General features: G+C 43.7%; 1 protein-coding gene across 8 annotated transcripts in view; it reads right to left on the reverse strand.

Annotated features, from left to right (window-relative positions):
* GLT8D2 (glycosyltransferase 8 domain containing 2) overlaps window positions 1-11,394 on the reverse strand; it is a 74,440-nt gene that overhangs the window by 14,607 nt on the left and 48,439 nt on the right. For 7 of the 8 annotated variants that reach the window (XM_023190169.1, XM_023190106.1, XM_023190272.1 and 4 more), the window contains 2 exons: window positions 9,568-9,660; window positions 183-354 (listed from right to left, as the gene is read on the reverse strand). In XM_023190169.1, the coding sequence (XP_023045937.1) occupies window positions 183-354; window positions 9,568-9,660 (265 nt within the window). Of the gene's footprint in view, window positions 1-182; window positions 355-4,666; window positions 4,731-9,567; window positions 9,661-11,394 lie in introns of those variants that run through there. The other variant, XM_023190494.1, reaches the window with a different exon arrangement.

Below are 11,394 nucleotides of genomic sequence, written 5' to 3' on the forward strand. Positions count from 1 at the left end.
AAGAAAGAAAGAAAGAAAGAAAGAAAGAAAGAAAGAAAGAAAGAAAGAAAGAAAGAAAGAAAGAAAGAAAGAAAGAAAGAAAGAAGGAAAGATGAAGAAGAAGAGGGAGGGAGCGAGGGAGTGGGGGGAGGGAGGGAGGGAAAGGAAACAGAAAGTGCCAAAGTCTGCAAGACACAACTTACCGTATTCGAGTCAGAGTATTCCGGAGTCCCACTACATAGAACAAGATGTTGGCGTCAGTGTTGCTGTAGATGCTATTAATGGCAGCCATAGTGGCACCCATCCTCCCTGCTGCAGCACAAATCACCACAGGAATCTCTTCTTCCAGTTCTTCAGGAGTCTCGGATTCATCATCTGGAAACAACAAAATTGGTGTCTTGGAACATGAAAGAATTTCACAGTAGAGCCAGTTTAATGCATCTTCCACACTCCTGGGGGAAGATGGCATAGTGTGGAAGAGGCTGCTGATTGTTCTCCAATATCTAGTCGTTCTGTCCTCCCTTAGAAAAGAACTTTGGAATTTTAGCTGACACATAGCCAACCACAAAGACTGGTTTACCAGACTCCTGTGCAGCTCTATATGATTAAGTTCTGACCAATGGGATGCTAGTAATGTGCCACTGCTGGGTCTACCCTTCAAAGGAATGCTCACCTACCCTGTTGCCTTTCCCCTTTCCCATTGGCTGGACTGTTGATATGACGGCAGGAGTTAGAGTAGCCAGCTGACACCACAAGATGGAAGCTACTTGTTGAGGTCACCAAAACTATAATATAGACGGGATCTTGATCTGGATAATTGTGGAACTGATACATCAGACTTATACTTGAGAGAAGAAATAAACTTCTATTTTGTTTATGTCACTATTGAAACCATACTCCCAAAGAGCTAAAGAAACCAATGACTAATACAAATTCTTGAGTTTGCAGAATGATAGATTAGAACAAAAAAAATTACTGAAATGATGAAACTCTCTCTCCTTCTGAGATTAAGAAACTGGCTGAAATCAGTTGGAGCCAATCTGGTCAACTGAAGTTTGTTCAGAACAAGCTTGCTGATGTCACAGCTTGGATTTCCACCCCGTGTTTCATACTAACTCCTCCCAGATTTGCACATGAGACCCACCAGGTAGCATGAAGAGATAACTGTGCATGCCCCAGGACTTTTTAGACCTCCTCTTCCCTTCCATCAACCACCTACTAATCCCAGAATCCACCCCTGAGCCTTTTCTAATAAAATTACTGCCTTAAAAGCTCCTGTCTCCTTGTTAGTTGATTTACAAGAAAAAGCTTTGCTTTTCTCAGAACCCGGGGTCATAGTGTTGGATTCTAGCACATCAGACAGCGAGCCCTTTTGATCATAACACAAAATCTATTATTTTGGAGCTATCTTACAGGAGCCAATTGGTTAGCCTAAAACACACACACAGTTAAAAAACATAGAAAGAACTGAAAAGCCTCATTTGTCCAACAGTCCTCAGCTCTTCCCTGCATCAGAATATTTACTTTGCCTACACTGCTATAAGATACTCGTGATTTTCCCTCTCCTATCCCCACTCTAGTCAAGTTTCTCAAACGTTGACAGCAAGAGGAAGGAGGTAAAGGAAAGAGCACGAGTAATGCACAAGATAAATAATTTTTCTTTTGAGCCTGGCTATGCTATGAAATACCAAAGCCATAACATCATACTTTAGTGTCACAATACAACTTTCAGCCATGGAGAAGAATAATGATCCATAAGTAGAGTATCCAGTATCCACTATAAAGTACTCATCTGATTTTTACTTAAAGCTCTCTCTCTCTCTCTCTCTCTCTCTGTGTGTGTGTGTCTCTCTCTCTCCACCCCCTTTCTCCCCCTGCCCCTTCTCTTTCCAGATCCTTTTTGGAAAACCTCTATCCCTGAGGTCCAGGGTAGTTCTAGCTGATATTTCATTCAATAAACATTCCTTGAAACTAACTACCAGGTACTGTGTTTTGTGTAATTTAAGACACGTTGAATGGCCTCCTCTTTCTCCTTCTACATCTTTTCTACCAGCTAGCTACTGCATCTGAAATTTCCACCACTAGAATAATTTTGTTTTCATAATATATATACTGACATGAGAGAATGCTCATAAAACACTGTTAAGGAGGAAAAGAATACAAAATTCTCTCTAGTATTTGATCACAATTTGATACATACATATTTGCAAATGGACCTATGTCTATTTATGGAGTTAGGAGTGATTTTGATTTTATTTATATTTCTTATACTTTCCAAAGCGACTAAAGTATCCATGATATGGTACGGCTCTGTGTCCTCACCCAGATCTCATCTCGAATTGTACCCCCATAATTCCCACATGTTGTGGGAGGGACCAAGTGGGAGATAATGTGAATCATGGGGGTGGTTTTCCCCATACTGTTCTCATGTTAGTGAGTAAGTGTTATGAGATCTGATAGTTTTATCAGGGATTTCTGCTTTTGCATCTCTCACTTTCTCTTGCTGCTGCCATGTTAGAAGTGCCTTTCACCTCCTGCCATGATTCTGAGGCCTCTCCAGTCATGTGGCACTGTAAGTCCTATTAAAACTCTTTTTCTTCTCAGTCTCAGGTATGTCTTTATCAGCAGCATGAAAACGGACTAATACAGTAAATTGGTACCTGTAGAGTGGGACGTTGCTGAAAAGATATCAACAAATATGGAAGCAACTTTGGAACTGGGTGACAAACAGAGGTTGGAACAGTTTGGAGGGGTCAGAAGAAGACAGGAAAATGTAGGAAGGCTTGGAACTTCCTAGAGACTTGTTGAATGGCTTTGACCAAAAGCCAGTTAGAGACATGGACAATAAGGTCCAGGGTGAGGTGGTCTCAGATGTAGATGAGAAACTTGTTGGGAACTGAAGCAAAGGTGACTTTTGTTATGTTTTAGCAAAGAGACCAGGGGGATTCTGCCCCTGCCCTAGAGATTTGTGGAACTTTGAACTTGAGAGAGAGAATTTAGGATATCTGGTGGAAGAAATTTCTAAGCAGCAAAGCATTCAAAAGGTGGCTTGGATGCTGTTAAAGGCATTCCAGTTTTATAAAAGAAGTAGAGCATAAAAGTTCAGAAAATTTGCAGCCTGACAATGTGATAGAAAAAAAAAAAAAAAAAAAAAAAACATTTTTTAAGGAGAAATTCAAGCTGGCTGCATAAATTTGCATAAGTAACAAGGAGGAAAATGTTAATCCCCAAGACAATGGGGAAAATGTCTCCAAGGCATGTCAGAGGTCTTCACAGCTGCCCCTCCCATCACAGGCCCAGAGGCCTAGGAGAAAATGGTTTTGTGGGCTGGGCCCAGGGTCCTGTGCTGTATGCAGCTTAGGGACTTGGTGCCCTGCGACTCAGCCACTCCAGCCATGGCTGAAAGGGACCAACATAGAACTTGGGCTGTGGCTTCAGAAGGTGCAAGCCCCAAGCGTTGGCAGCTTCCACATGGTGTTGAGCCTCTGAGTGCACAGAAGTAAAAAAATGGGGTTTGGGAACCTCCACCTACATTTCAGAAGATGCATGGAAATGTCTGGATGCCCAGGCAGAAGTTTGCTGCAGGGGCGGGGGCCTCATGGAGAACCTCTGCTAGGGTAGTACAGAGGAAATGTGGGGTAAGAGCCCCCACACAGAGTCCCTACTGGGGCACTGCCTAGTGGAGCTGTGAGAAGAGGGCCACCATCCTCCAGATCCCAGAATGGTAGATCCACTGACAGCTTGCACTGTTGCTGGAAAAGCTACAGACACTCAATGCCAGCCTGTGAGAGCAGCTGGGAGGGAGGCTGTATCCTGCAAAGCCACAGGGTAGAGCTGTCCAAGACCATGGGAACCCACCTCTTGCATCAGCATGACCTGGATGTGAGACCTAGAGCCAAAGGAGATCATTTTGGAGTTTTAAAATTTGACTGCCCTGCTGGATTTTGTACAAGCATGGGGCCTGTAACCCCTTTGTTTTGGCCAATTTTTCCCATTTGGAATGGCCGTGTTTACCAAATACCTGTACCCTGACTATATCTAGGAAGAGGAAGTAACCAGCTTGCTTTTGATTTTACAGGCTCATAGGCAGAAGGAACTTGTCTCAGATGAGACTTTGGATTGTGAAGTTTTGAGTTAATGCTGAAATGAGTTAAGACTTTGGGGGACTGTTAGGAAGGCATGATTGGTTTTGAAATGTGAGGACATGAGATTTTGAGGGACCAGGGGCGGAATGATACGGTTTGGCTCTGTGTCCCCACCCAAATCTCATCTTGAATTGTACTCCCATATTTTCCACATGTTGTGGGAGGGACCCAGTGGGAGATAACGTGAATCATGGGGGTGGTTTCTCCCATACTGTTCTCATGGTAGTGAATAAATCTCATGAGATCTTATGGTTTTATTGGGGATTTCCACTTTTGCATCTCTCATTTTCTTCTGCTGCTGCCATGTAAGAAGTACCTTTTGCCTCCCACGTGATTCTGAGGCCTCCCCAGTCATGTGGAACTGAAAGTCCGGTTAAACCTCTTTTTTCCCTCAGTCTTAGGTATGTCTTTATCAGCAGCATGAAAACAGACTAATACAAACCATGAGTTATTTTCATAAACAAACCCAAAAGAAAGCTTCTTAAGGATTATTCCTTTTGGACTAAGTTACAATGTTATGGAGGTATCACGTGACATGTTACCTGCTGCCCGTGAAGTGATCTGCCAAAAATGCGAATTTGTCTATGTTTCTTCATTGCTGGAAAGTTCCTCATTGGTTCCTAAAAGGTAAAGCCACATTTCTTCGCCTGGCACACAAGGCCCCTCATGATCTAGCCCCTGCTCACTTCTCCAGCCTCACCTCCTTCTATTTTAGCAACACCAAACTCCTCGTGGTTCCCTGAACACTACTCTTATCTTAGTGCCTTTGCACATGATGTTCCCAATGCCTGGAATGTTTTCCATATCCTTTTCTGCATGGCTAACCCTTACATAGTCATTCCAAATGCAGTATCAACATCAGATCCTCTGGGAAGCCTTTAACAGCTCCCTACACAAATTAACACACATCTTCTCTATGCTGTGGCCTTGCCTATGGTTGAATTTATTAATTGCATTGGAATTTATTTGGTTGCATGTCTTCCCTCTTTCTCCTATTATACTAGGAGCTCTGTGAGGACGGGTATCTTGTTCATCTCTGTATCCTCTGCAGCTGTCCTAGTGCCTAGCACATAGTAGATTTTCAATACAATCTGAACAGATGAGTGAATATTAGATATCTCTATTTGAGCACTTGCCACAATGCACTGGAAGAATCTGTTTATGTGTCTGTCTCCTCCACTAGACTATAAGCTCATTATACTATCCTCACTGAGTCTGGCACTTTGGAAGTGCTTAATGAAAGTTTGCTGGAATGAACTAAATGGAATTGATGAATGAGCTGCAGAAAACAGGGCCCTTGAGGAATAAGAGGGAAGGGTCAAAAAGCTGGGGCTGTGCCTGGCTGCCAGCCTCAGGCAGAGGCCTTCATCAGACAGTGGGAAGCACAAGGTAAAAGGAAAGTATCCTCATAAAAGAGGGGACACTCCAGAAGAAGGTCAAACATTGAGTGTCCAGCTCTGCTGCCAACACATGACACTGCCACGCTCCTTAGGGGTCTCTGCCAGGTAGAGAAACTGAGCACTAACCTAAGGCAAAAATGCTGCTCTCTGCGAAAAAGTTTGCCCTGGACAGAAAGAAGGACAAACGCACACTGGAGAAATGTGGCGGAAAGGCTTATCAACTGTACCTTCATCATCAATGCTCCATCCTTGCAGTTTCTTTAGGAATTATCTGCTCCACTATTTGGATTCATTGTACCAACTGGTGCCTGAGCCAAAGCATTAAAAGGTTGGCTATGGGAAACTATTTGGTGCCTAACAAAAATAGTAAACATCACAATGCTGGCAAAATGGAATAGAAATGATACTGCCTTCGTCCATTCCATAAGCAGCTCTGATCAAGCCACGCCTATTCCTAGAAGAAAGGAAATGTCTGCTCTCCTAATGCCATGACTCAGAATTCATTTCCAATAAGGATTGTTTTAGCCAAGTGTATCAGCTTACCTCTCCCCAAGTGGGACAGCTGTGAGTGACCAGCCCACTAATCACAAGAAAAGTATTGGGAGATTACATGCAATGTCACAATGGAGATATTACAGAGAATGCTGCCATGTTTTACTTGAACATAGGACTTCACAGGACCTCTGGACATTAACTTAGAACACTAATTCTTTGAATTAATGTTTTTTAAATTATAAAAAGTAATATGCAATTATTGAAAAAATTTCAGCCCAAAGAGAAGAGTATTTGGTAAATTGTGACTGTTTTCTGCAGACCTCTCACTCCCACTCCGAAAGTAGACCTCTGCTTTATAACAATATATAACACAACCAGTGTGGTGTGTGCCCCCTAAACCCTTCTTCATGGTAATACTAAAGCATATATACCTGGGCCAGGCGCGGTGGCTCACACCTGCAATCCCAGCACTTTGGGAGGCTGATGTGGGCAGATCATCTGAGGTCAGGTGTTTGAGACCAGCCTGACCAACATGGAGAAACCCCATCTCTCCTAAAAATACAAAATTAGCCAGGCATGGTGGTGCATACCTGTAATCCCAGCTACTTGGGAGGCTGAGGCAGGAGAATCACTTGAACCTGGAGGCGGAGGTTGTGGTGAGCCGAGATGGCACCATTACACTCCAGTCTGGGCAACAAGAGTGAAACTCTGTCTCAAAAAAAAAAAAAAAAAAAAAAAAAGAATATATACCTTAAACACTTATTATTTAAAAGCCAAAATGGAATCATATTTTTCAGTCTCTTCTGCAACTTCCTTTTCCCACTTAACATACCACAAGCATTCTTCCATGCCAACACTACATTCGTTTGAATGGTATTTTATAACATCGATTTTTAAAAATTTTAACACGGAATGGATAAACATGTGATAACGGATCCATTCATGTGGTCCAAATGCTTTGTTTCTCTGTACAGGTCTGATTAGTCAGTCAGGATGTGCATTTCTTTCGAGCTGTTTTAACAACTGTTTTAAACCCTATCCACTTCCTTCCCTGAAGAAGGGAGTCTGTGGTGGGATTAGCTGAGCGAATGTGTTGGTTTATGAGCAGGGATTGAAGCGTGAAGAGTGGAGTCAGTTCAGACGACATTTGTCTTTACGTGACTTCCTTCTCTCTCTCTCTTTTAGAACAGCTTATTGAGGTATACATACTGCTATGGACTGAATTGTGTCCTCCAGAGTCCATTTGTTAACATCTTAGCTCCCAGCATCTCAGGATGTCAGTGCACTTGGAGACAGAGCCTTTAAAGAGGCAATCAAGTTAAAATGAAGCCATTTGGTAGGCCTTATCCCAGTAAGACTGGTGTCTTGATAAGAGGAGGAAAAGAGGAGAATCACGCTGAGGGTCACAACCAGGAGTGCAGCACAGAGAAAAGGCCACGTGAGGACACAGCAAGAAGGCGGCCATCTGCATGCCAAGGAGAGAGACCTCAGGAGAAACCAAACCAGCTTGCACCTTGATCCTGGACTTCCAGAGAACCAGAGAAAATACGTGTCTATGGTCTAGCCACCTAGTCTGTGCTATTTTGTTATGGTAGCCCAAGCAAACGAATACAGATTTTTTTCAATTTACCCATTGTAAGTGTACAGTTCAATGGTGCTTAGTAAATTTATTGCACAACCATCACCACAATCCAGCTTTAGAAAGTTCCATTGAGCTGGCTGGTCTGCAGTCAATCCATTCCCACTCTAGGCAACCACTGATCTGCTCTGTGTCTCCATAGATTTTCCCTTTCTAGAAATTTCATACAGATGGACTCATACAATATATGGTCTTTTGGGTCTGACTTCTTTTATTTAGCACAATTTTTTTTCAGGTTCATCCATATTGCAGCTTGTATCAGTCATTTGTTCCTTTTTACTGCTGAAAAGTATTTCATTGTGTGGGATGAATTACATTTTTTGCATTCCTCACTAGTTGATGTACATGTGAATTGTTTCCAGTTTGGGGCTACTATGAATGATGCCCTAAGAGCTTTTGTATATATGTCTTCATGTGAAAATCATTCTCTTTGCAGATTCTATGTTCATTTAGATCAGATTATACATGCTTTTAATTATTTTTAAATGAATTTTTAAATTACAAAATATAATCAGAAAGAAATGCCAGCTTCCTGGGAATAGGGATGTTGTTTTGTTCACTGCTGTGTTTCCAGTCCCTAAGTGTCTAGCTGAAAAAAAAAAACAAACTGTGGAATAAATGTATGTAACACACCAAGTAACTATATTCAGTCTCACTCTGTCATCCAAGCTGGAGTGCAGTGGTACTATCAGGGCTCACTGCTGCTTAGATCTCCTAGGCTCAAGTAATGCTCTCATTCCAGCCTCCCAAGTAGCTGGGACTACAGGCATGCCCCACCATGCCCAGGTAATTTTTTGTGTGCCTGCAGACGGGGTCTTGCTCTGTTGCCTAGGCTGGGCTGGTCTCAAGCACCTGGACTCAAGTGATCCTCCTGCTTCAGCCTCCCAAAGTGCTGGATTATAAGTGTGAGCCACCATTGCCAGCCCATAAGTGTGTATTTGTTTGATTGATATAAAAAGTAAATCAGCTGGGCACAGTAGCTCATGCCTGTAATCCCAGCACTTTGGGACGCCAAGGTGGAAGGACAGCTTGAGCCCAGGAGTTCAAAACCAGCCTGAGCAGCATGGCGAAACCCATCTCTACAACAAATACAAAAAATTAGCTGGATGTGGTGGCACACTCCTGTAGTCTCAACTTCCTGGGGGTGCTGAGGCCAGAGGATTGCTTGAGCCCTGGAGGTCAAGACTGCAGTGAGCTGCTATTGTGCCACTGTATTCCAGCTGGGGCAACAGAGTGAGATTCTGTCTCAAAAAAAAAAATTAATTAATTAATTAAAAATGTAACAAACAGTGCTTTTTGATTTTTATGGAGGTTGACTTTGTGTGTGCATTGGAGTTGTGAAGGTGCCATCTCAGGCAATTCACCCCCGAGGGCGGAAACATGGCTCTCAGTACAGCTGGGAGAGAACACAGGGCCAATGAAGGGCCATTTTCAAGTTGAGAGTTATGAGGCTGACTTGCACTGATGGGAATGAACCAGCAGGGAGAGGAGAGAGAGGGCGGTTTCTGTAAGCAAAGTCATTAGAAGCTCCAAAGAGATGGGGTGTGGAGCAGTGCACTCACCCTGTGGTCCAAGAACCCACAGCATCAGCCTCAACCAGGAGCTTATCGGAAATGCAAATCTTGAGGCCCCACCCCATACCTACTGATCCTACACCTCGTGGGCAGGCCCAGTGCTGTGTTTTAACAAGCTCTCCATGCAACTCTCACACATGCTAAAGTTTGAATAGCACTGACCATCCTAGGTCTCAACTGAAAAGGTGTTCTAGGGCGGATATTCTACTAGCAGGTCTTTGGGAGTTGACCAAGTTGTCACTTGTCCCTGAACCCAGCTATTGAAAGGACCTAGAGGAACACATTCAAACCACATTCCTGGGTATCCCAACTCAATGAATTCCATGTCTGCTCACCTGCATCATTCTTGGACACAGTCCCCTTATGAACTTTCTTATACAGAATCACACAGAGGGTCACAATCAGAAGGAACAGCAGCACCTGATTAACTGAAATAGAAATGGAAACACATTAACATTGAACCGACGAACCTGAAATCACGTGACAAAGTTTGGAATGGTAGTGTGAGTAGATTCCTTCCATGACACAGAGGAGTGGTGTCTGAGACCTTTCTATAAGCAGAGAGCATATAAAGAATTAACCTGGCCAGGTGTGGTAGCTTATGCCTGTAATAACAGTACTTTGGGAGGCCGAGGCATGTGGATCACTTGAGCTCAGGAGTTTCGAGACCAGCCTGGGCAACAGAGTGGCACCCTGTCTCCACACACACACAAACACACACACACACACAATTAGCTGGGTATGGTGGCATGCACCTGTATTCCCAGCTACTAAGGAGGCTGAGATAGGAGGATAGCTTGAGCCTGGGAGGCGGAGGCTGCAGTGAGCCAAGATTACTCCAGCCTAGGTGACAGAGCTAGACCCTGTCTCAAATACAAAAACAAACAAACAGAAAGAATTAACCTGGAACACTATTGTTGCTCAGGGGTCTTGCATCTTTACTGAATTTGTATATCAGTTCTAACAGTTTTTTGCTGGAGTCTTTAAAATTTTCCAAATATAAGATTATATTGGCCAGGTGTAGTGGCTCACACCTGTAACCCCAGCACTTTGGGAGGCTAAGGTGGGCAGATCACATGAGGCCAGGAATTCAAGGTCAGCCTGGGCAATATGGTGAAACCCTATCTCTACTAAATATACAAAAATTAGCTGGGTGGGATGGTGCATGCCTGTAATCCCAGCTATTTGGAAGGCTGAGGCATGAGAATTGCTTGAACCTGCGAGGCGGAGGTTGCAGTGAGCCAAGATCACACCGCTGGGCAATAGAGCAAGACCTTTCTTCCAAAATAAAACAAAACAAAAACATATCATCTGCAAACACGGATAATTTGAGTTCTTCCTTTCCTATTTGGATGCCCTTTATTTCTTTTGCCTGTCTGATTGCTCTAGCTAGGGCTTCCAGTACAATGTTGAATAACAACGGTGAAACGCAGCCATCCTTGTCGTGTTCCAGATGTAAGAGGAAAGGCTTTCAGTTTTTCCCCATTTAGTATGATACTAGCTGTGGGTCTGCTGTATGTGGCTTTTATTTTGTTGAATTTATGTGATTCTTCTTTTGAGCCGGTAGTAATTATAAATACATGTTCTTAGCCATTATGACACAGTTGCTTCTCAGTTAATTCAACCCTTGGTCAAGGATGATGTGCAGGCCGGGTGTGGTGGCTCACGCGTGTAATCCCAGCACTTTGGGAGGCCAAGGAGGGTGGATCACTGGAGTCCAGGAGTTTGAGACCAGCCTGGCCAGTATGGCAAAACCCCGTCTACTAAAAATACAAAAATTAGCCGAGTATTGCGCATGCCTGTAGTCCCAGCTATTCAGAAGGCTGAGGTGGGAGAATTACTTGAACCTGGGAGGTGGAGGTTGCAATGAGCTGAGATTGCGCCACTGCACTCCAGTCTGGGAGACAAAGGGAGACTGAGAAAGAAAGAAAAAGGAAAAGAAAGGAAAAGAAAAGAAGAAGAAGGAAGGAGAGAGAGAGGGAGAGAGAGAGGAAAGGAAAGGAAAGAGAGAGAGAGAGAGGGAGGGAGGGAGGGAAGGAAGAAGGAAGGTGGGAACAAGGGAAGGAGGGAAGGAGGGAAAGAGGGAGGGAAGGAAGGATGGATGGAAGGAAGGAAGGAAGGAAGGAAGGAAGGAAGGAAGGAAGGAAGGAAGGAAGGAAGGA

Source organism: Piliocolobus tephrosceles, chromosome 10 (assembly GCF_002776525.5).
Source record: "Piliocolobus tephrosceles isolate RC106 chromosome 10, ASM277652v3, whole genome shotgun sequence".
NCBI classification, from domain to species: Eukaryota; Metazoa; Chordata; class Mammalia; order Primates; family Cercopithecidae; genus Piliocolobus; species Piliocolobus tephrosceles.